The 22636-nt window shown below is 48.6% G+C and overlaps 3 protein-coding genes across 14 annotated transcripts; 2 read left to right on the top strand and 1 right to left on the bottom strand.

The window, feature by feature from the left end:
* Positions 1-902: 902 nt before the first annotated feature.
* C7H6orf47 (chromosome 7 C6orf47 homolog) lies at positions 903-3289 on the top strand. Its single transcript, XM_036766870.1, has one exon. It carries the CDS (start codon positions 1787-1789, stop codon positions 2684-2686), a length of 900 nt encoding a protein of 299 aa, XP_036622765.1. The 5' UTR covers positions 903-1786; the 3' UTR covers positions 2687-3289.
* A 154-nt stretch (positions 3290-3443) lies between these two features.
* APOM (apolipoprotein M) lies at positions 3444-8316 on the bottom strand. 2 transcript variants are annotated; one of them, XM_036766872.1, is made up of 6 exons: positions 8089-8316; positions 4882-5036; positions 4386-4459; positions 4174-4272; positions 3840-3938; positions 3444-3535 (listed from the first exon to the last, which is right to left on the bottom strand). In XM_036766872.1, the coding sequence occupies exons 2-6, from the start codon at positions 4953-4955 to the stop codon at positions 3510-3512; spliced, it is 372 nt and encodes a 123-aa protein (XP_036622767.1). In that variant the 5' UTR covers positions 4956-5036; positions 8089-8316; the 3' UTR covers positions 3444-3509. The 2 variants fall into 2 exon arrangements, with proteins under 2 accessions (XP_036622767.1, XP_036622766.1); XM_036766871.1 differs by lacking the exon at positions 8089-8316 and adding an exon at positions 5398-5594.
* A 30-nt stretch (positions 8317-8346) lies between these two features.
* Positions 8347-22358, top strand: BAG6 (BAG cochaperone 6). Of its 11 annotated transcripts, none has more exons than XM_036766861.1 (26): positions 8415-8715; positions 9349-9466; positions 11235-11352; positions 11468-11667; positions 11933-11986; positions 12692-12766; positions 13344-13546; positions 14009-14138; positions 15292-15489; positions 15751-16003; positions 16490-16567; positions 16673-16780; positions 16905-17017; positions 17143-17227; positions 17995-18275; positions 18702-18996; positions 19318-19487; positions 19752-19805; positions 20053-20155; positions 20235-20359; positions 20485-20631; positions 20770-20826; positions 20932-21075; positions 21174-21281; positions 21647-21793; positions 22163-22358. In XM_036766861.1, the coding sequence occupies exons 2-26, from the start codon at positions 9359-9361 to the stop codon at positions 22256-22258; spliced, it is 3450 nt and encodes a 1149-aa protein (XP_036622756.1). In that variant the 5' UTR covers positions 8415-8715; positions 9349-9358; the 3' UTR covers positions 22259-22358. The 11 variants fall into 11 exon arrangements, with proteins under 11 accessions (XP_036622759.1, XP_036622756.1, XP_036622760.1 ...); XM_036766858.1 differs by having other exon boundaries at positions 8420-8715; positions 16646-16780; XM_036766862.1 differs by having other exon boundaries at positions 8695-8954.
* The last annotated feature ends 278 nt before the right edge of the window (positions 22359-22636 follow it).

Here is a 22636-nt window from a genome sequence, read left to right as displayed (position 1 = left end):
GTGGGAGGGAGAGATGATAGCATCATAATTTTTAGGACTCAAGGTTGGGCAGGATGGAATGAATAGGGATCACTTGAGGACCAATAGAATGGAGATTATGGTGTGTATGTGGGACTCACTTGTGTGCAAGATGTGATAGGAGATGGAGAAGGAGAGATTATAACGGCCTCTGGGGAAAAGGAAAGAAGAGAGGGAGTTAAGTAAGGATCATGCTGAAGTTCCTCTTGAAGGGTTTTTAACATTTTTTTTTCTTTTTGTCGTGGACCTCTTTGGCAGTATAGTGAAGCCTATGTACTATTCGAAGAAGTATTTTTAAATGCATAAAATAAAATACATAAGATTACAGGGGAAATTAAATTGTATTAAAAGTTATCAATATATTAAAAAAAAGATACAAGGACTTCCTGAAATCTCCACGGACCCGAGAACCTCCGCTCTAAATGAACCTGCCCCAGATTCCACCCTGAATCTGGGCTGGACTTATTTTGGCCCTCTCTCCTTCTCTGGGTGCTTCCTATCGCAGCTGAGTGATAGAGCCAGGACACTGCGATCGCCAGGCGGGTAATGGCAGAGGCGGGGTGGTGGTCGTGGTGGTAGTGGTCATGGTGAGCAGGAGGCTGGGGTGGGAGGCTGAGAGGGGCATGCACTGGAGCAGAGACACAGAGACCCAGAACCCAGAGACAGCTGCAGAGATGATGGTAGAAAGGAAGCGACACGGATGACGAGCCAGACAAGTCAATGAAAAAGGGACAGGCTGGCGGACCGGGAGAGTCAAGACGGCGTAGCGAGAGGCGGGGCGCTGGGGCCCGCGGGGCGGCCTGTCTGTCTGTCTGTCCCGGCCCCGCCCTCCCCTTTTGAAGATCCGCCCCTCACTCTCCCCTCCCCCTCCCCCTCCCGGCCGCAGCTGCTTCCGGAGTCTGCTGTTCGGCCCCGGCCTCCGGCAGAGGTCCAAGCCCCCAACCCCGGGACCCCGGAGGGGACGCCGCGCCCGGGGTCCGGACGTCTGGGCCGCTCCCTCGGCCTCCTTCGGGGGAGAGGTCTCGCTCGCTTTCACTAGACCCTCGGACGCCCCGCAGATCATCCCCTGACCTTGGCCGAAGTCCCGGCCCCGCTGCTGACCCAGGGATTGGCCTGGACAGATTCCGGGGTTTTGAGACCTCCCAGGTCCAGGGCGTGCGGGGGAAACTTGAATCCAGAGAAGAAGAGTTTTTGAGGAGGGTGGACCGCACCACCCTTTTCTATTTCCAGGTCTCCCCTCCCGCCCAGAAGCAGATTGCAGGGCATACATAGGAGGAACCTGTGGATCCTGGCACACTTTGAGGGGCCTCATCTCCCGGGAGCACCATCGCCCATTTTCCGGTGGCATCTTGGGCTGTGGCTTTGGTGAGTTGAAACTTGGGGGAGCCACAATAGGACCTGGAACCCTAAACACAGCAGGAAGACTTTTGTGGGAGTGCTTTGTTACACCCCAAGGCATTCTTGGAATCTTTGTGGGGAGTTACTGAATTTGGAGGTCCATAGCTTCCCCAGCCCCTACCCTGGAATCTCCAGTAACATTCTTGGGAGTGAAAAGTGCCCCCTCAGACCCTAAGAGGAGGGAACTGAACTGGATTGAAAATTGGGAGTCCTTGCAGAACTACCAGGGACCAAACACGAACCCTTCCCTGGAGCTGGAACAAAACCAGGCATCTGGGGAGCCCCTCCTGACCTCCCACCTGACAGCCAGAGGAACACCGGGAGGAGATCCCAGAAGTCTAGGGGGTCTCCCTTGCCCGCCACCCAAACTATGTTTCTTCGACGTCTTGGTGGCTGGCTGCCCCATTCCTGGGGCCGCCGGAAAGATCCCCTGCCTGAGCCGGGCCCTGTAAGGGATGATAGCTCTCCTGACAACTCAGGGAGCGACTGGGACAGTGCTCCAGAGACCATGGGAGACAGGGGCCAGCCTAAGTCTGGGGACTCCAGGAGACAAGTGGATAGGGGGACCCCCCCTGAATGGAGCAGGGACTCTGCCAATTATGGAGATGCTGAGCTACTGGGGGACAGAAGGAACTCCCCCAAACTGAGCATGGATGTGCCCAGCTTTGAGCAGTCCAGGAAACTGGATGCTAAGGGAGTGATCCCCACGGTGGGAGGCAACACCCCAAACTCAGAAGATTCTAAAGGACAAGGGGTACCTCTTAAATGGGGAACAAACCCCTCCAACCCTGAGGCTCCTGTGGAGAAAATAGGGCACCACCAGAGGCTGCTGGGTTGGCTTCAGGGGGAAACAAATAGAGGGTTGGGGGCCCATCCACAGTTGTTGGGGGGCTCTGAGGAGTGGCTCCAGATCTCCACCAACCTGACCCTGCACCTGCTGGAACTGCTGGCTTCAGCTCTGCTGGGGTTATGTTCCAAGCCCCTGCGCCTGGTCCTAGATGCCTTAGGTCTTCGGGGGCCTTTGGGTCTTTGGCTGCATGGGCTTCTGTCCTTCCTTGTTACTCTCCATGGACTTCACATGGCCCTTACCCTGCTTACGGCACACCCGTTCCACTTTGCCTGCCTCTTTGGTCTTCTGCAGGCCCTGGTACTGGCTGTCAGTCTTCGTGAGGGAACCGAGGTGTCAGGGGAGGAAGAGGAATACAAATGGGAGGGGGAGAAAGGAAGAGAGAGAGAGGGGGAAGAGACTAAAGGAAGGGAGGGCCTGTGACTACGGTGTTGCAGCACTACCTCAGGGTTGAGGAATACCAGGACTTCTGGGAAGGGAGAGAGATCCTTAGGGTGGGGAAAGTGGCCCATACACACCCCCTCCCTCCTGCAACAGGCTTGGGCACTCAAAGTAGGGGGAGGTACCTTCTAATTCACCAGCAATGTCACTTTTTTCTTTGGTGTTATTCCTCTGTCACCCAATTAAAAAAAAAAAAGGAACTCCCTCTACCCTTTGTAATTCCCCTGGGGATAAGGACTCCAGTAAAAGAACAGTCCTCTGGGTCCTGGGAGAGGGAGGGGAAAGCAGGGGGATCTACTGGATTCTAGGATCTGAGCCATAAATGGATAAAGGGGAGGGAGGTCAACTATAAAGCTGATGGATCAGAGAAGTGTGGGTTCAGGAGAGAAGATGTGCTTGGAACCGGAGATCCAGTTAAGATTCAGAGAATCACATTGCTCCAGAAAACTCAGCAGAAAGCCTTAGGATGCCACAGCAGAGGCCCAAGGAAACACCCATGCTCATCTAAAGTGTTTGGAGGCTCGATCACTGAGCAGTCACTGTTGCACTGATCTCCTAAATATACCACTACAAAAGGGAAGTTAATGCTTTTTCCCGTCTTCTTCCTATCGACAACGAAGCCAAAGTTGGGTGTCTGGGGACAGCGAATTATCTTCAGGAAAGAATGGGCAGGGGTCTAAAAGGGTAGGGAAGCAGAGTGAAACTGGTGTCTTTAGACTACCTCCAGGAAAAGACAAAGATCAGAAAATCATCTTTATTGTTCTTGAAGGCAGCAAGAAGTCTCCAGCTCCCTAGAGGGCACAGGTCAGTCACTGGACAACTCACAGGCCTCTGAAGGGAAGAGAAGGAGAGTAGCAGAAAAGGGGGTGAAGGAAAAAAGTGAGGCAATCTTGGAGGGATGTGGCTCACTCCTCAAAAAAAAAATTCTGAGGCTTTTCAATGTTTAGATACCACTTCCTATCCAGTGACATCTCTGAAATAATCCCTTCTAGGAGGCTGAGGCCTACCTTGACCTGCCCCCCCCCCCCCCCCCCCGGAAATGACCACAGAATTCCCTTGACCAAGATCCTTTTTCTAAATCCCACCTCTTTCCCTTTGAAGCATCTCTCTGTTGATATTTCAGAGGTCTTCTCACCTTTCTCCCTGGGGGTCTGCAGGAAGACTGTTGAGTTCAAGCAAAAGGTCAGGGACCGAAATTCATTCACACATTTTTCAGGGGGTTGTGGGGATCGGTCTGGAGAGGAAGAGAAAGAATGATACTGATATTTCCCCCCACCAAAACCCCCAAACACTCCCACCCCCTTACTCCCAGATCCCAGACCTCTGGGAATGACATCATAGACCTCCAGAGCACCACTCCCCTCTCGTGATGTCACCATGCTCTCTCCAGGTATGAGGGTGGGAGAGTAAAGCATCCGTCCATTACCTTCTTTTAGAATTTCTACCTCCTACTCTGCAAGGACACTTACTGTAGAGGAGGAAGCGCTGGTAACCTTGTCCTGTCTCTCTCAGCATGATCCCATCTGGGCAAGAGCTGGAGAAGAGTTCAGTCTTCATATCCGGGCGACCTGTTGTGGAGTGGAGAGGGGGCAAGGATTGGAGTAGGAGTGGACAGGGGAAGAACTGGGTGGGGAGGGAACTGGAGAACACAAAGGAAAGATATGGAGAATGGGGAACCAACCTTCAGTCTTGAGATCTGTGCTCCCTTCAGTCAGATGGTAAGTCCATTCTCGGGGTATACACTGCCCATTTTTCCTGGGAAGTTTGGAGTAGGGCAGAGGAATGAGTGATCCTCCACAGAAACAGATAAACCCTTTCATCAGTCCTCTCTTCTATTTAATCCACCCCATTCAGCGAAGAGCCCATTTTCTTTGTCTGAGGGAAGACAACTGGGCTGGCAGAAAGATTTTTTATCTGTTACTCAGGATACTAACCAGGGATGAACCTAGAGCCTAGAGTCTGCTAACCAAGAAAGGTCAAGATACTAGGTGGCTGAATAATCAGGGCCCTTAATGGAATCCCAGTTATCTAATGGGGAAAGGTCATTGCATTTAGCAGCTGAGAATGGCCCAATCAGAAACCTAACCTTAGCTCAGACTCTGACTCTGGGGATTTCTGGCTTGAAATGATAAATGGAGAGAAAGGTACCTAAAGAGAAACCCTTCCCCACAACTTACATTTTGATGTTGGCCCGTAGCTGGAGCTTTTGTGGAACATGGCTAGCAGCCATGTTGAAGAGAATGTTGTCCATAGGGACAAAGGTTTTCAGGTCCTCCTTTGTAGGAGCTGCACCCGCAATGAAGTACCATTGTCCCAGGTAGGGTCCAGGGAACTGGATGAGCAGGATAGGGGAAGGAGGGGATGGAATCAATCACAAACTCCCCCTTTGTAGATAGCTTCAAGTTGGCATTACCCTCCCCTCAACCTGATCCCCCAATGGTTCTGGAACTAGGGGTGATCTTCCATTTCACTTGCCCCAGGTCACTCCTATCCCTCTTAATAAGGCTTTTTCATTTGTCAAGCCCTTTGGGCTTACTACTCTAACGGTCTCTGTACTCTTTTCTCTATCTTTTCCTTGTCATCACTATCCCCATGTCCCTCAGGTTCCCCAACTTAAGTCCCTCAAAATCTCTTCTGCAGACTACCAAAGTCCTGCTTAATTCCCTCCTGTCCCTTCCTCCCTGCCCCCATACCTCTTTTCCATTTACTCCCAGAGGATTTAATTGGTCAGTCTTATAACACTGGTAAATGGTATAGAGAGTTCCGATGAGGTGAAGGAAAGCTGCCCAAATTTTGTTGAACATCCTCAGAGACTATAGTGCAAGGGTGGCAGCTGCCTGAAACCACTCTCCTCTGGAAGTTCTGTCCACTGCAGCCTCTGGCCCCCTTTCCTCAACCCTTGACCCCCTGGATCTGCTAATGAGTAACTCTAGTCTTGTTTTCCAACCTAACTCTGGGTTGTTGACAATGTTCTGGGCTTTCCTCCCCCTCCTCAAATTATACACCAGCAGCATAGCTGGGAGCTTAGATCTGGCTGGGGGATGGGACAGGTGCAACCTTCTAACTGGAGGTTCATTCATTCATTCATTCATTCACTACCAGTATTTATTGTATGCCATATTTATAGCACCATGTCTCATGAGGGATAGAGAATACAGACAGAAGCCCTGTCCTCAAAGAGCTTATTATCTAATTAAGGAGACCAAAACTCCAGCAAAACCACTACATTAAAAAATAATTATTAAGTATCTTTTATATATAGAACACTGTGCTGGGCACAGAGAAAGATCTATAATATTAGATTTCAGAGGAACCTAAAAAGTCACCTTGTTCAAGCCCTGCATTTTTAACAAATAAGCAAAGAGGTCCTGAAAGGGGAGTGATTTATCCAAGGTCACACTGCTACTAAGCAGCAGAGTTGGCATCAATTCAAATCCTCTGACTTCAAGTCCAGTACTCTTTTTTTAAAAATCTTTTTTAAAAAGTGTTTTTAGTTTATTTATTCAACATTCACTTCCATAAGATTTTGAGTTCCAAATTTTCCCCCTTCCCTCCCCTTCCCCCACACCAAGACAGCCTGCAATCTGATAAAGGCTCTACGTATATATGCATATTAAACATATTTTTACATTAGTCATGTAAAGAAAAGTCCAGTACTCTTTCCATTAAACCACATTACCTTCTGCTATCCATCCTCATTGAACTCACAATCTCATCGTGCACAAAACATATATAAGTAACTGGCATAAAGAGCAAAAGTATATGAGAGATGCAAACAAAATTCATCTCACTGCAAAATAACAGGGTCAGCTGGGGGATGAGAAGGTGCAGACAAGAGAAGGCTACCACTACCTGAAGGAGATGTCACTTGAAGGGGGCCTTAGAGGATGAATAGGATTGGGAGGTGAGAAAGTTGGGGAAGCAAATAACCCCATTTTGCAGAAGCTTAAATGTTCAAAAAGAAATGCATACAAGAGTTAAACAGCAGTGGGAAACAAGGATTCAGGAGAAACTTCTGGCTATGCTTTAGTGTCCTAATCTCAGAGTTGGAACCCTACTCAACAGGGAACATGTAACCCACTACACCCCACCGGGCCATATACCTATACCTTCAAAAGAATCCACTCTACGTCATACCCTACACCTGGTCATCTGGGATTTGCTTGAACAACTCCAGTGAACCCACCACCTAAAGAGGCAGCACCCCCTTCCACTTGGGGAGGGCTCCATTAGAAGAAATCTAGTATATCTGTCCATTGCTCCAAGTTCTGCCAGCTGAGGCCACAGAGAAATGGTATAATTACTCTAACAGAGGACACGTCTTCAGATGTCTGAAGACAGTCCCTTAAGCCATCTATTTTCCAGCTAACAAATCTTTTCCTTCAACCAGTTATGTATATATTTGTATATTTGTGCTTACCTATGTATATTAGGGCCAGCTAGATGGCCCAGGCTTCCAGTCAGGAAAACCTGAGTTCAAATTGGGCCTCAGACATTTATTAGTTGTGTGACCCTGAGCAAGTCACTTAGTCATTGGGAAAGCCTCAGTTTCCTCATCTGTAAAACGAGCTGGAGAAGGAAATGGCACACCACTCCACCAGAATCTTTGCCAAGAAAACTCCAAATGGGGTCACCAAGAGTTGGACACGACTGAACAACAAATGTGTGTGTGTATCTGCACTGGGTAAATCAGTTTTTTCTTCAGCACATTTGAGGCCCCATGTAAGAAAAATCATCTTGAACAGTGAAAGCTATCTAAAAGCTGAGCGGGCTGTTCAAGGGTAGTAGTTTGCTCTCTTCGAGGTCTGCAAGGCAGGGTCTTGATGACCCCTTAGCTGGAGATTTCTTGCGGGGGTGCTTTTGTTGAGGGATGGGTTGGAACAAGGCGCCTCTTAACTCCCTCACAGTTTTGAAACGTGACCCTCGGGCCCCCAAAGGTCGTTCCTAACCACCCAGCACTACTCTCTGGACTCGCCACCTCCCTGTATGTTCCAGACTTCCTCTGGTTCCCCCATTCCCGTCTCTGGTTTCTCCCGCTGCCAGTTACCACCGGCCATTTCCCTTCCCCCACTTATCCTTTAACCGAGGCTAACAAAATGGCAGCAACCTCCGCCTTCAAAAACTACGGTGGCCTCTTTTCCTCTTCCCCCACCCCCTCAATTTAAGGCAGATAGTCACTCTGCTGAGATATCAACAAGTGGCTTAACTACCCTCATGACACTTAGGAAGAAAAAAAAAAAGGGCAAACCCGCCCACTCATTAATTCCATCCTGGAAAAACTTCGCATTGCCCAAAAGAAATATGGCCGCTGGCTCGTGCCCCCGACTCAACATGGAGGGCAGCGCCAACCTTCACCGACCCTAACCGTCGTGTCGGAAGGTTACCTAAGGGGGCGTGGGCATGGGTTTATTTTAGGTCTCTAAAATATTGCCGCCCGACAGACGCTGCCAATCCCGAATTTCCTCACGTGGTAGAGGGGCAATCCCCCTGCCAAAGGCGCACTCGCTCCGTTCGCTAGAGAGCAGGCTTTTTGCGAGGTAGCTAGGAAGCCCCAGCGGAAAAACTACTTTCAGCCATTTGCTGTAGTCATCCGCTACGCGATCTCCCCACCCGCCTCGCGCTGCGGCGCAGGCGCGCACTGTAGGCTGCTAAATCCAATCAGTGGGGCGGGGCCTCAATCATGTACGCAGGCGCAATGTGGTTTGCGCAAGCGCAGTAAGGTCCCCCGGGAGGCGGCGACGGAGGCTCCTCTGGGTGCTCGGCTCCCTCCCACCTAGGCCGGGCCCCGACTCGTTTTCTCTTAGGGGCTCCCCGGTACCCGGGGACGCCGCTTTCCTCATCGTACCCCACAGAAGGAAATCTTGGGGACCGGGGGAACCGGAAGTGCCGTCTCGCGACCCCCCCCCCCCCAGTTTCTATCGGGGAACAGGAAGTGTTCGTAGGCGGAAGCGTGGGGGCAGGACCGGAAGTGGCGTTGCCGCCGGGAGGCCGGGGGCGGAGCCGCGGGGCAGGTGTGTGTATGTGTGTCGGGGTGTGTGTGTGTCTGTACGTACGTACCAGCTAGTGTATGTGTACATATATGTATGTATGTGTGTTTGTATTTGCGCGTAGTTCTCGCTGTGCCACCGAGGGTAGGGGTGACATCCAGCTAGACCGGGGCCTCCCTTTTCCTTCCGTCATTGTCCCGATTTCCTGATCTGTCGCGACAGAAGCAGGCTCGAGGGCTCCGTATCGCGGTGGGCGTGGCATGGTGCGCGTGCGTGGCGCATGCCTCCCTGGTCCCTTTTCTCCTTGACAGAAGTGCTTTTCCCAACCTTATTCAGGCCTTTACCCCGCACCCCTCCCCCCACCCCCAATCCTTTTTCTCATTCGTGTCAACCTTTGGGTCATGGTTCCTGTCCTGACAGATGCTTCCTTGAGGTTGTTATAGGCGTCATTTCAAATCCGCTCCCTTGTTTGGGTTCCTGCTCCTGTTTTTTCTTTCCCTCTCAACCCCAGGTTAGAAGCAGGATGTGTGTGTGCTTGGAGTTGTTGGGGTGGGGTTGGATTCCTTGGGGAGCTATGGTGGAGTTTGGATCAGCACTTGGGATGTAGGAACTTAGGCTCTGTGCTAACGCCTTGGTCTTCCTTTCTCCTTTCTTCAGCGCGTTGGTCATGGAGCCCAGTGACAGTAGCAGCAGTGCTATGGAGGAACCAGCCAGCTTGGAGGTCCTGGTGAAGACCTTGGACTCCCAGACTCGAACCTTCACTGTGGGGGCTGAGGTGAGAGCTGAGGGTTCAGAGATCTTGGGAGATTCTGTAAAAGGCTTTCCCTTAACCACCTTTTCATCCTGAGGCAAGGACCCCCAGATTCTGTCTTCTATTTACATGTATAATTCATGTCAAACATCGGTTAGTGGATTTTAGAACTGGAGAGTAGTTCAGAGATCATCTAGGTCCCTTCATGTTGGAGATAGAGAAACATCTCATGAACGGGTTCTGATTATTGTTGGGGTCACGGGGAGATAACGTTTTCTAGGAGCACAGTTTCTCTGCCTCTATCGTACATATAAGTATACGCTTAGGAGAATCCTAGAGGCAAAAAGAGTTTATATTTCTTGTCCTTGAAGAGCCTCCAGCTGTAATGAGAAAGGATATGGAACCTGTGGGGGATGGGGCTGGGGGCAGGGCACACTGGCAGAAACCACAAGAAGACTTGAAAAAGTATGAGGATAATTAGGGATGTTTCTTTTCTTCACATTGCTGGCTCATCATAGTTGGGCTCTCTAAGGCCAGGCCAACAAAACTGCAAAGCTTCTGAGTTCCACCAAGCTGGATGCGACAATGTACTAAATATTTGTCATTTGAGAAATATCCTACTCAAAAGAGGTTGGTCATCACAGGATTGGCCTACAGTATTAGAGTAATTGTGATCCACATCAGTAGAGAAAGTACAACATGGATGAAAGTGAAGAACCTAGAAGTAGGGTTGTTTGGGGATATTCCCAAATTCTGAAATCTCATGGAGAAAAACCATCACTGCCAATCATCCCCCTGGTATCTGGACCAGGGACAAAATACTGGGGTAGGATACGCCGTAAGTCTGGTCTAGTTGATCGGTATTGTGGAAATAATGGTACACTTGGAGTTAGGAAAGATGTGGGTTTGATACTAGCTAAATGGCCCTGGGTAAAATCACTAGACATCTCTAAATCCAGATTTCCTTATGGGTGAAATGCAGATGATAAATTTTTAATACCTGTCCTACTGTGTTGTTTGCTTTTGCAGAACTGTAAAATGTCATATAAATGTTTATTGTTACTATTATTAATTTCGTATAAATGACGTGAGCAACGTAAGCAAGACTGTTTTATATGTTTGTATGTGTATGTGCGTGTATGCATATATGTGTATATACATACATATTTATGCATGTATGTATATATTTTAGATATACAAAAAGCCCATTTCTTTGGGCATGTGTGAGTCACCAATCTCATCTGATAAAACCGAACACAGTGTGGGACCCTGTGCCTGATTACAGTTCCTTTTCCCTCACAAAATGTTCCCTTATTAGTTGTAACTATACCTATGGTAAGGACCTCCTTAGGTGTAACTCCAGACGTAGAACCAAAGAGAAGGAGAGAATGTAGAGCTTGATGGGAATCTGTTCTTGTATCCTGATTTTCTCCTGGGCCTCCTATCTAATTTCCATTTAAAACCGTTGCTGTGATTTTACATGCATAATTGATGTATTACTTTGCCTTTTCAGTGAGTGCAAGAGGGACTGGGAGGGAGGGAGGGAATTTGGAATTCAGAAGTTAAAAAGAAAAGAATATCAAAAATAATAAATTGCAATTTTTTAAATTGCTGTTTTCTATTAGGTATTTCTTAGCACAGAACTTTGCAGGCAGTGGATATTTCATAAATGTAATAAAATGGGCAGTTATTTTTATAACTGTTACATGACTTACCCCCCCCCCCCCAATTGCTTCATGTTCTGCATTAGATATTCTGTGACCTTTCTTCCTGTTCCTTTTCATCTTTGCAGATGACAGTGAAGGAATTTAAGGAGCATATTGCTGCCTCGGTCAGCATCCCTTCTGAGAAACAGCGACTCATATATCAGGGGCGAGTTCTGCAGGATGAGAAGAAGCTACAGGAATACAGTGAGGGGCTAGATGGGGCTTTAGGAAAAGGGTTATTTGCTGGGTAGGGGGGAGGGTTGAGGTATTTAGCTGACTCTTCCCTCACTCCTCTCTTCTCTTTTCTCCTTTACTTCAGATGTTGGGGGAAAGGTGATCCACCTAGTGGAGCGGGCCCCTCCACAGACCCAGCCTCCATCCTCTGGGGTTGCCTCGGGGGCAGGATCTCCCTCAGCTACCCATGGTGGAGGGCCCCCATCTGGTCCTCGAGGTCCTGGTGCACCCGTCCACGACAGGAATGCTAACAGTTATGTCATGGTTGGGACCTTCAATCTCCCTGTAAGCTGCAGGGCAAAGCTGTGTCTTTGGTGGGGGGTTGATGAAAGTGACTGGGTGGGAAAAATTGGAAGGCCAGATACTTAGGTCTTTGGGTTGGAAGGTGGGGATCTGGAGGGCCTGATAACCTGTCTCTTTCTTGGGTAGTGAGGCTGGAGGGAGAGAGTTGGGGGTGGGGCATGGATACCTGAGTTCCTAGAGCTCAGTTGTCACAGCATCCTCTCTTCCCCCTCCCTGCCCCTTCCCTCCCCTCCCCCCCTCCCCCCAGAGCGACGGCTCTGCTGTGGATGTTCATATAAACATGGAACAGGCGCCAATCCAGGTATCCAGGGGCTGGGAACATCAGGGCAGGGTATTTGGGAGGGAGTGAACTTGAGATGGGGCTTTGTACGCAACATACAGTGCGTACAGTGGAATTATCTACTCGGTGCGGATACTACACCTATTGTGTTGTGTCCTTCGTGCCACTTTATAGGAAGGACATTGTGATAAGCTGAAGAGTATCCAGAGGAGGCTGGTGAAGGGCCTCAACTTCGTGTCATATGAGGATTGGTTGAAGGAATTGGGGATGTCTAGTCTAGAGAAGAAAAAACATAGGGAGGATGCAATAGTTGTCTTCAAGCATTTGAAGGGTTGTCGTGTAGAAAAGAGAGACTTTTTCTGCTTAGGCCCAGAGTGCAGAACTAGAAGCAGTGGGTTGAAGTTGCAAGAGGCAGATTTAGACTTGCTGTAAAGAAAAACTAACCACCAATTAGATTCCAATCCAAATGTGGAGTAGGCTGCCTCGGAAGGCAGTGAGCTCCCTCTCACTGCAGGTCTTTGAGGAAAGGCTGGATGACCAGTTGATGGTTATGTTGTAGAGTGGATTCTTTTTCAGGTATGGGTTGAACTATCCGGCCTCTGAGGTTCCTTCCAACTACAGATTCTGTGAGAAAGCAGAGGCCTGGTTTGGGTAGGTTTATGGGGCTAATGTCTTCACCCATGTTTTGACTGTTTGCTTTTTTTGTGCTTGGTTTTTTATTTCCAGAGTGAGCCTCGTGTTCGACTGGTTATGGCCCAGCACATGCTGAGAGATATACAGGCTGTGCTATCCCGTTTGGAGGTATATGGGGAGAGGTTGATGCAGATTTATTCTTGGGCTGCTTCTCCAAATTTGGCTGCTGGGGTGACCACATTAAGTTTCTGTGTCTCAATCCTTGTTTCGGCTTCCTTCTCTATTTTCTTCTGAGATTTTGGTAGGAGAAGGATAGGGACTTGGAGAAGTTGTCTTACTCATATTCTACCTAGGTCATGTCTGTGAGTCCAGGAAGCTATTTCCTGACTCCTTTCACAGAAAGAAGAACCTTTACTGTTTTTAAAGCCTTTTCCCTTCTAAGTGGAAAAATGTTCTACAGTCTTTTTTAAGGTCCCTCATTCCAGTACTTTAAAAACAGTGTTTACTGGAAGATTTTTTTTTTTAGTCTCACCTGAGTTGCTCCTGTGACAGCATTAGCCAGTTAATTTTCTTGGGCTCTGTCCTTGTTGGAGTTGGAAAATAGTTCTCTCTCCTTCCTTCCTTTGCTGATGACACATTCAGAGAACTTAATTATTGAAATCCAGTCTTTTATATTTCAAACTGTATAACCTTTTACTTTTGACTCTATCTTTACTCAGTAACCTTCCTCCCTCTTAACCTTTAGGGCAGAGCCAATGGAGGGCAGCATCAGCAGCAACAGCCACCACCACCTTCTGCTTCGGAGTCAACATCCTTAAGCTCAGAGACTCCTGAACCATCAGAGGGTGAAGCTTCCTCACGAGAGCCTATGGAAGCAGGAGACCCAGAGGAAAGCACCCAGCCCAGGAGCCCTGAATCCTCTCCTCCTGGCCCAGCCCCAGCTCCCAAGTGAGTGATTCTGAATGGCAGGGGAAGCAAAGTTAGAAGACAGGAGGAGGGAGGTGAGTGAGTTGGAGCAGGGCATCATTGGGAAGGGTCGATTAGCTAGGGGCTGGGACTTTGCCTGTTGAATGACAAGTGAAGTAGATGAAAATTCTTTTTAAGAGAAGAGATAAATAAAGAGGTATGTAAGTATGAACCTAAGAAATAGGGATATGATTAGCTCAGTGGAAGTGCTGGCTTCTTGGGATAGGAGAACTCTGAAATTACTCCATTCCCAGGAAGTCTTATCTTCCCTCAGTTTTTGGCTGGGAAAGAAAGTTCTGTTTTTGGTTCTTCTGATAGAAAAACTAAGGAGCAGTAACATGCCCTTGGCTTAAAGGAATGAGTAAGGGAGAGAAAAGGCAGGCACAGTGGGGCTTAGGAGACCTCTGAAATCCTTAATGAATGCCCTGCCATCATCACCTGTAGCCACCCATCCCCCTTGGAGTATGTTGAAGTGCTTCAGGAGCTACAGCGGGTGGAGAGCCGACTCCAGCCCTTTCTGCAGCGATACCATGAAATACTGGGATCTGCCGCCACCACAGACTACAACAATAATGTAAGCATTTTATTTTACATTCCTTTCTTTATCTCTTGACTCAAAGGTAGCAGTGGTTTTGAAGTCTCCCAGCCTCTCTAGGGTGGGCATCACATCGTCCAGTTAACGTTTGCCCTTCATAGCAGTTTAGAATTAGAATAGTCCAAACAAACCTCCACGTGACATGGGAATAGTGCAAATAATCCTCCTTGGCATCCGTACGGTACTCTGAACATTTTCTGACTCTCTTCTCCATCCCTGTTTCCCTAGCCCAGTAGCTGGTGTAAGTAGAATCTGCTTTAATAAAACTCTTCAGGAAATTTGAATATGAGAACATGAATTTAAAAAATAGAAAATTTATTGGCTAATGATTTCCAAAGGAATAACCAGAAAGATGCCTTCCAATAGCTAGCTCCTTTTACTGCCATTAAATTGGCAGAAATTAAGTTTACATAAAACTGTCTGAACAAAGCTCTTTAATAAGGGTAGAGATATGTTCTTGCTTTTCTCTTTTTCCCTTCCTGTTACATGGAATTGAAGTTTTAATATTAGATATCAGTGCTGACAACTATACCTGCTTAATAACCAGCTACATTTTAATTAACTCCAGTGCTTAATGTCGCATAACTTTTTTTTCCCAGTTTTTCCTTTAAGTCACCATTGGGATTCTTCGTCCCCTTATTTTTACACACTTCTCTTCATGTGATGGTAATTAGTGTATATTCTATTCTTCTGGTTATGGTTTTTTTGGTCATTTTTTTTGCCATAACGCAGTATAATAATGTTAACTCAACAGTGCGATAATTTTCCATTTTATGTAGGTTTCTGTATTCTTAATGCTTATCAGTTGCAGTTGCATTATAATGTTCTGTGGTGTTAATATATCTTAATTTAACTGTTCCCCCATTATAAGATTTTTAGTCACTTCAGTGTTTAGAAATTACTGTTTTTGTATAATGCTGCTATGAAAAACTATGTGAATAGACGGTTTTAAAAAAATAACAATCAGGCATATTGCCACAATGGAATTACTGGGTCAAAGGGTATGATTGGCTCTTTGTCTACAGAAGGTGATATCGTTTCAAGGAGACATGTGGCAGTTCCAGCCAACTCTTGTCCTCTTACTTTTTCTTTTCTTTTCTCCCTGTTCCTGGGTCTGGGGGAATGGTTTCAGACTGAGGGGCGTGAAGAGGATCAGCGAGTAATCAATTTGGTTGGGGAGAGCTTGCGGCTGCTGGGTAACACCTTCGTGGCGCTGTCTGACCTGCGCTGTAACCTGGCATGCGCCCCTCCTCGACACCTGCATGTCGTCCGGCCGATGTCTCACTACACAGCTCCCATGGTGCTGCAGCAGGCTGCTATCCCCATTCAGGTCGGTGCGGCAAGAGTCTAGGGGGAGGGGTCGATGTAATCTACGCCAAAGGGTGATGGCCGGGGTTCTGTGGTGTGGTAGTGAGTGGTGCTTATTGGAGAGTCAGAGGAGGGTAGAAAAGGTGCTCTCTGAACAGAGGAAGGAGCAAGAGATGTGAGGACCAAACAACTGGTAAAAAGCAAGAGAAGAACGTGGATAAGGAGTTATGTTTGGGGCTCCAATTTGCCTTGTTTTTCTCTCTTGTTTGTTTTTCTCAACTAGATCAATGTGGGGACAACTGTGACCATGACTGGGAACGGGACCAGGCCACCCCAAACCCCCAGCTCAGAGGCACCATCCTCTGCTCCTGGGCAGACTTCCCCTCCCGCTCCTTCTCCTACTACAGGGGAGCCTGCAGCCGAGGGGGCTCCTCCCACAGGCCCGGCCCCACCCCCTGGGCCTGGCCATCCCAGAGTTATCAGGATTTCCCACCAGAGTGTGGAACCAGTGGTCATGATGCACATGAACATCCAGGGTGAGCTGGGAGATCCATGGTTTGGGGAGAGGGCAAAGCACATCAGAGTCAGGGTTATTTGCAACAGGAGGAGGGAATGGATTTAACAGTGGAAGAGAGGAGCATGGGTGTGGTGGTAGGAAGATCCTTGAATTAGGAACCAGGAATCACTGATTCTGGCTGATCCTGGCTCTACCATGAACTTTTCTACTATAAACTTTGGGATCCTTTTTCACCTCCTGGTAAACATGTGACATGTTTTTATGCAGGGGATGGAACATCTAACGTCTTTTCAGTCTGAAGACTGATGATACAGGGATTTCATTACCAAAGTTCACTACAGAGTTGGGGAGTGGGCTGTGAGGGTATCTTAACATAGGAAAGACAGTTCAGAGTTTGTCTGATTGGAGCTGGAGGCTAAGAAACCGAAGACAGAAGGACCTTTGGAGGAGAGAGAGCAAGTCCCTTACCTTGTTTGGTTTAACGTTTCCTTTTTTTTTCTTCCAGATTCTGGTTCACAGACAGGTAGTGTTCCCAGTGCCCCAACTGGTCCTTCAGGCCCTCCTGGTCATGGCCAGGCCCTGGGTAAGAATGAGGGAATTTCTGGGAGGGGGAAGTAGAAATAGAATTAGAGTTAAAAGACTAAAAGAGAATGGTGATCAGTGTTCAATTTGCCCCCTACCTTTCTAGGTTCCACTCATATTCAGCTGCCCTCCCTGCCTCCTGAGTTCATGCAAGCTGTTGCTCACCAGATCACTCAGCAGGCCATGGCAGCAGCTGCTGCCTCTGCAGCTACAGGTAACCAGTCCCGCTGAAGGAGAGAAGGTGGGGAGTAGTCAGTAGGTTTGGGCGAGGTTAGGGTGGTGGGAATTGGGAGGAATAGGGCCTCAGCTTTTTTTTCTCCTCCTCTATATACCCCCAGGACAGCAAGTGCCAGGCTTTCCATCAGCTCCTACAAGGGTGGTGATTGCTCGGCCTACCCCTCCCCAAGCTCGGCCCCCCCACCCTGGTGGACCACCTGCCCCTGGAGTTGTGGTGAGTGAGGGAGATGGGTACTGAGATGTGATGGAGTTTTGAGGAGGGAGTATTGGAGTAAGTAGAGAGGAACCTTGGACATAGGAGTGTAGGACCCAAACCTTCCCCCCATTTTCTTCTTTCAGGGTCCAGGCGTGGGGCCAAATGCGTCTTTGGCTCAGATGGTGAGCGGACTGGTAGGACAGCTTCTCATGCAGCCTGTGCTTGTGGGTAAGATCTTTACCACTATTTCTTGACCCCTCCAAAAAGAGAACAAAAATTTTTGTCCCTTCTCTCCCTCTAAAAATCTTCCTTTGCCTCTAATCTCGTTTGCCTCTCTAATCTCTTGCTTCTTCCTAAACCACCCTACTAATTTTTCTCAGTCCAACTTAAGATGTGAAAGTTTAGGGAGCAAAAAAGTTAGAACTTCTTTTGCTTTTTTCTAAAAATCATAACTTTCTAAAAAGATTGATTTTTTATTGTGTCCCAACTTCTTTCTATGGCAAGTGATAAGTTTATGGAGAAAATCTTATGTAATTTTATGTGTCTGAATGAATTATGATTTATATTTTTTAAAAGGCATTCCTATGGCTTTAAAATTTTTAATTTTGCTGGGAGCATCTAGCCAGTCCTTTCCACTTACAGATGAGGAACTGAGGCCCAGAGAAATGATTATTTGTCCAAGTTCAAGACTAGAACACTTGTCTCCTGAATCCTAGTCCAGTGCTCTTTCTATCATACCATTATGTCTCTCATCTCCAGTCTCAGCCCTCTCCCTAACATTACCCCACATCCAGATTCCCACCAGACTTCTCCGTTTCCCTTTTTAACTTCTCCAAGTTCTTTTTCTTTTTACCATTTGTCATCTTCCTATCTCTCTACAGCTTCCCCTTTCTCTGCCTTCCCTAGTTCTTTGGGCCCCTTTCTGGAGGGTTGGTGATGCCTTGTCTTCTCCATACTGATTATCTCTCTCTAATTCCTCCCTTCTACCTTAATAGCTCAGGGGGCCTCAGGCCTGGCCACACCCCCTGCCCCAGCTACAGCCTCTGCAAGTTCTGGTACCACCAACACAGCCACCACGGCTGGGCCAGCCCCAGGAGGACCTGCTCAGGCTCCACCACCACCTCCTCCCACTGAGCTTCAGTTCTCTCAGCTTCTGGGGAATCTGTTGGGGCCTGGAGGGCCAGGAGTTGGAGGGGCCAGTGTAGGCTCTCCCACCATCACTGTGGCCATGCCAGGTGTCCCTGCCTTCCTCCAGGGAATGACAGATTTTCTTCAGGTGAGTGGTGAAGTTGCTGATAGGCTTAACTCACAGTCACGATCCCTACTACTGGAAGTGTGAGTGCTGTGATCCTCTCCCATGGGGTATTGAGGGTGTGAAAGAAGGTATCTGATTCTTAATTCTTCCTGTTAGTATACCAGTTAATCAACAAATCCTTACTGAGTACTTAGAACCTAGCATTTTATGAGATATACTTGGGATTTTTAGCTTTAGGGCCTTAATAAAACCTGTTCCATAGTCTGGAATTTAACTTAATTCATTCTCTTCCTTTGTACCATTGGCACAACCACTCCATTCTGTTACGTCATCTTTATCTCTCTCTCAGAGGTGGAGTCTCAAGATACATTCTTTAGCTTTCTTCTCTCTAGTTCATGATTTATTTTGTATTCACTTGCTGTCACTGATTCCTGTGCTTCTTCACAGGCAACACAGACTGCCCCGCCACCACCTCCTCCACCTCCACCACCTCCTCCTGCTCCAGAACAGGCACCCCCACCACCTGGGTCCCCTCCAGCAGGGCTGGGGGCACGAGGCCAAGGGGGCGTGGGACCTGAGAGCCTGCCTCCTGAGTTCTTCACTTCAGTGGTACAGGGTGTGCTGAGTTCCCTACTAGGCTCTCTTGGAGCAAGAGCAGGGAGCAGTGAGAGCATTGCGGCTTTTATCCAGCGTCTTAGTGGCTCCAGCAACATTTTTGAACCTGGGGCAGATGGAGCCCTTGGTGAGTGGGATGAGGTAGCAAGGGGGAACCTTGAGGGAGAAGAAACTTAAGGATGGGATTGGGTCTCCTTGATAGGGAACTGGGTGTCATCTTCAGGGGGAAGCCTTTGGTGGAAGGGGTTACTGGTCTGCCTCTGTGAAGTCTAGGAAAGAAGACCACAAAATGAGCAAAAGAACAAAGGAAGTTTGTGTGCTAGGAAGTGTGTAGGGTGGGAGGTCTGAGCACGCAAACTCTTCAAGCCAGTTCTTGTCCTAGGTTGGTGTAGCTGTGTGGGACACTTGGTAAATTTTTTCCATTCGTCTGTCTCCCTCATGTTTTCAGGGTTCTTCGGGGCATTGCTCTCCCTCCTGTGCCAGAACTTCTCCATGGTAGATGTAGTAATGCTTCTCCACGGGCACTTCCAGCCGCTCCAGCGACTCCAGCCCCAGCTTCGGGGCTTCTTTCATCAGCACTACCTGGGAGGCCGTGAGCCCACGCCCCACAACATCCGGGTGAGGGGAGCTACTTTTCCCAAATGACTCAGTCCTAGTTCTGCAGGAACCTATGCAAATCATGTCATTTTTGTGGGCCTTAGCATTCTTCGGCTTGAACTTGGTGAACTCTGAGGCCCATTCCAGCTTTAAATCTGTGCTCCATTTCCGTGACTTGCTGAGGGCCCTCTAGCCCTGCCCCCAGAATTACTGGCTGAGCATGGTGGGAAGGGGAGCATTTTCCAGAGGCTGGTTGCTGATCTCGTCTTGGTGTCTCTCCCACAGATGGCAACCCATACACTGATCACAGGATTGGAGGAGTATGTTCGAGAGAGCTTTGTGAGTGTTGAAACGTGAACTCCCAACACTCAGCCACTGCCCCTCTTTCTGGCTTTTGGAGGGGCCTGAGGCTGTGATGTACCTCACAAAAAAACTATCTCTTCCTTCCTCCTCCCTCATAGTCACAAGGTACAGTGTTAGGGTACGGTATGGAGTAGATTCCCCTCTTCTAGGTCCAGGAATGGCCAGTCTCATTCTAGTCACTGTCTCCTTGTCTCCTCATTTTTTGTCTGTCTGTGTTTTTCAGGCCTCTGTGCAGGTACAGCCAGGCGTGGACATCACCAGAACAAATCTGGAGTTTCTCCAGGAGCAGTTCAACGGCATTGCTTCCCATGTACTGCACTGCACAGGTAAGGGCCAGGAATTTGAGGAAGTCAGGGATTGGGGATCAGCTATGACGAGGAACAACTCCTCTCCTTTCTCTTGCAGATGGTGGGTTTGGGGCACGACTGCTGGAGCTGTGTAACCAGGGGCTGTTTGAGTGTCTGGCCCTGAACCTGCATTGCCTGGGGGGACAGCAGAGCGCACTCACTGATGTCATCAATGGCAGAATTGTAAGACACAAGCCTTTCTAGGCCTCTATATCTAGTCTCCTTCCTTTTCCTGGGATTTTTCCATTATATACATTTCCCCTTGGAGTTGGCAGGGACCATTAATAATTTTCATTTATTTTTACCAGCGCCGGATGTCTGGAGGAGTGAACCCATCCCTGGTGAGTTGGCTGACTACTATGATGGGACTTCGGCTGCAAGTTGTGCTGGAGCACATGCCCGTGGGGCCTGATGCTGTCCTGAGATATGTTCGAAGAACTGGTGATCCCTCCCAGGTAGGATGCTGGGATATTATGTTTGAAAGGTCCCCAACACGGTGTTGGCACATAGTGGGGAGAGGATTAACAGGTTTGGTTCTACTGGGGGAAGGACCTTTAAGGAGAGCCATCACCTCTCTCTACCAATTTTCACAGCCAGTTCTTGAGGAACCAATGGAAATCCAAGGAGCGGAAAGAACTCCTGAACCCCAGGTACTGGGGAAGATTTGGGAACTGGGTATCTACCAATGGGGGAAGACTAGGAAAGCTAGAGAGAGATGATACGTGGATATTTTTCTTTCTTCCCCTTGCTCCCAGCGGGAAAATGCCTCCCCAGCCCCTGGCACCACTGCAGAGGAGGCCATGTCCCGGGGACCACCTCCTGCTCCTGAGGGTACCTCTCAGGAGGAACAGGATGGAGCTACAGCTGAGACAGAGCCCTGGGCCGCTGCTGTTCCCCCAGTAAGTGGGTGCGGTGGCTTTGGGGGGGGTGTTTGAAGTGATTAGTGTTGTGAGTGGGATGGGGCAGAACGATCCCTGATTCCGTGACTCTTTCCCAGGAGTGGGTTCCAATTATCCAGCAGGATATCCAGAGCCAGAGAAAGGTGAAACCACAGCCTCCCCTGAGTGATGCCTACCTCAGCGGCATGCCCGCCAAGAGACGCAAGGTTTGATTCCTTTCTCCTTGGGGAAGATGCCCAAAGCCCCTTAGACATTCAGCTTCTGTACAGGGGTGATGAAGCCAATTCCTTTGCTTTCCTGTTTCCCTTTATGATGTGTAATCCTCCCACCCCTGTCCTCCCTTCCACCCCACATTTTTTGGTGAATGCAAATGTGAGTAAATCAGTATAATTCAGATAAGCATTTATTGAACACCTGCTTGGTGCCAGGCAATCTGCTAGCATGGCATTCTCCTCCTTCAAATGCATTCACAAAACATTTCCTTTTCTCTGCTAGTGTGGAAACTTAGGAGTTAAGTTTGTTGTGGGGTGGAGAGCTGGTCTGATGCTGAAAGCCATTCTTCTCCCCTTAGACGATGCAGGGCGAGGGCCCTCAGCTGCTTCTTTCAGAGGCTGTGAGCAGGGCAGCCAAGGCAGCTGGAGCCCGACCTCTGACTAGCTCGGAGAGCCTGAGTCATGACCTGGAGGCACCAGAGGTTCAGGAGAGCTACAGGCAGCAGGTGCACCCTCTCAAAACAGAATAGCAATTCTTTAGTGGAAAGTTTCATAAGGGCCATTCCTTCCCTTTCCTAGAGGCGAAATGGAATAGTCTAGGGCAGGCGGGTTCATTTTGAAAAGAGGGTGGATTCAAGTGGAAGAGACCATTAGATCAGGTCAGCAAGGGGGAGAATAGCTGGGATGGATTGGATCACCGCCATCATTTGTGATGCCTCTGGGGAGCGGTAGTGCCATCTACAATCTGCATGGGGAAGATGGATAACATTTGCCTTCTGAGTCACCGTCCTAGTGGAACGCAGGTTTCCGGGGTGTTGGCGTATGCTAAGGGCCCTTTTAACTCTTTTCTCAACCTGTTTGTTCTTTTTCCTCAGCTCCGTTCTGACATCCAAAAACGACTTCAGGATGACCCCAACTACAGCCCCCAGCGCTTCCCCAATGCCCACAGGGCCTTTGCTGATGACCCTTAGGTTCTTGCTTGATGGCCACCCCTCACCATCTTCTCCCAGGGACCTCTCTATTCCCCTTCCTATTCACAGTATTTAAGAAATAAAGTCGGATTTTCCTGGCTTTGGCTGTTTTTATCCCTACAAATCGCCACCTCCGCTCATCTGTCACTAGTGAGGGAGGGTCCGAGCTATGATCGAGTGTTACATTACGCTTTTACCTGATTTCCACCTGTCCCCCCTCCCGAAATGGCCCAGCTACTTAGTGAACTTGTTCCAAAGGGGAGGGAGTTGGGGTGAAGGAAGCAGGACCCCAACTGTGCCATTTCTTTTCCTTCTGATGGCAATTCAGGAGGAATATGTCCTCACATTCATTCTCTAAACAACTTGGACATAGGTTTT

This window comes from Trichosurus vulpecula, chromosome 7, assembly GCF_011100635.1.
Source record: "Trichosurus vulpecula isolate mTriVul1 chromosome 7, mTriVul1.pri, whole genome shotgun sequence".
Lineage (NCBI taxonomy): Eukaryota > Metazoa > Chordata > Mammalia > Diprotodontia > Phalangeridae > Trichosurus > Trichosurus vulpecula.
This window is presented reverse-complemented; position numbering and strand designations above follow the sequence as displayed.

Bases quoted from the DNA above. Each gene is read 5' to 3' on its own strand.
- C7H6orf47 (XM_036766870.1), top strand. From the start codon at position 1,787: ATGTTTCTTCGACGTCTTGGTGGCTGGCTGCCCCATTCCTGGGGCCGC.
- APOM (XM_036766871.1), bottom strand. From the start codon at position 5,508: ATGTTCAACAAAATTTGGGCAGCTTTCCTTCACCTCATCGGAACTCTC. The intron at 5,037-5,397 runs GTATGGGGGCAG...CTGCTCATCCAG, and splicing joins TGGGAGTAAATGGAAAAGAG to TTCCCTGGACCCTACCTGGG. The intron at 3,536-3,839 runs GTGAGAAGACCT...TCTTCCCTTCAG, and splicing joins GCAGACCCCCAGGGAGAAAG to AGGCCTGTGAGTTGTCCAGT.
- BAG6 (XM_036766858.1), top strand. From the start codon at position 9,359: ATGGAGCCCAGTGACAGTAGCAGCAGTGCTATGGAGGAACCAGCCAGC. The intron at 11,987-12,691 runs GTATCCAGGGGC...TTTTATTTCCAG, and splicing joins TGGAACAGGCGCCAATCCAG to AGTGAGCCTCGTGTTCGACT. The intron at 12,767-13,343 runs GTATATGGGGAG...CTTAACCTTTAG, and splicing joins CTGTGCTATCCCGTTTGGAG to GGCAGAGCCAATGGAGGGCA.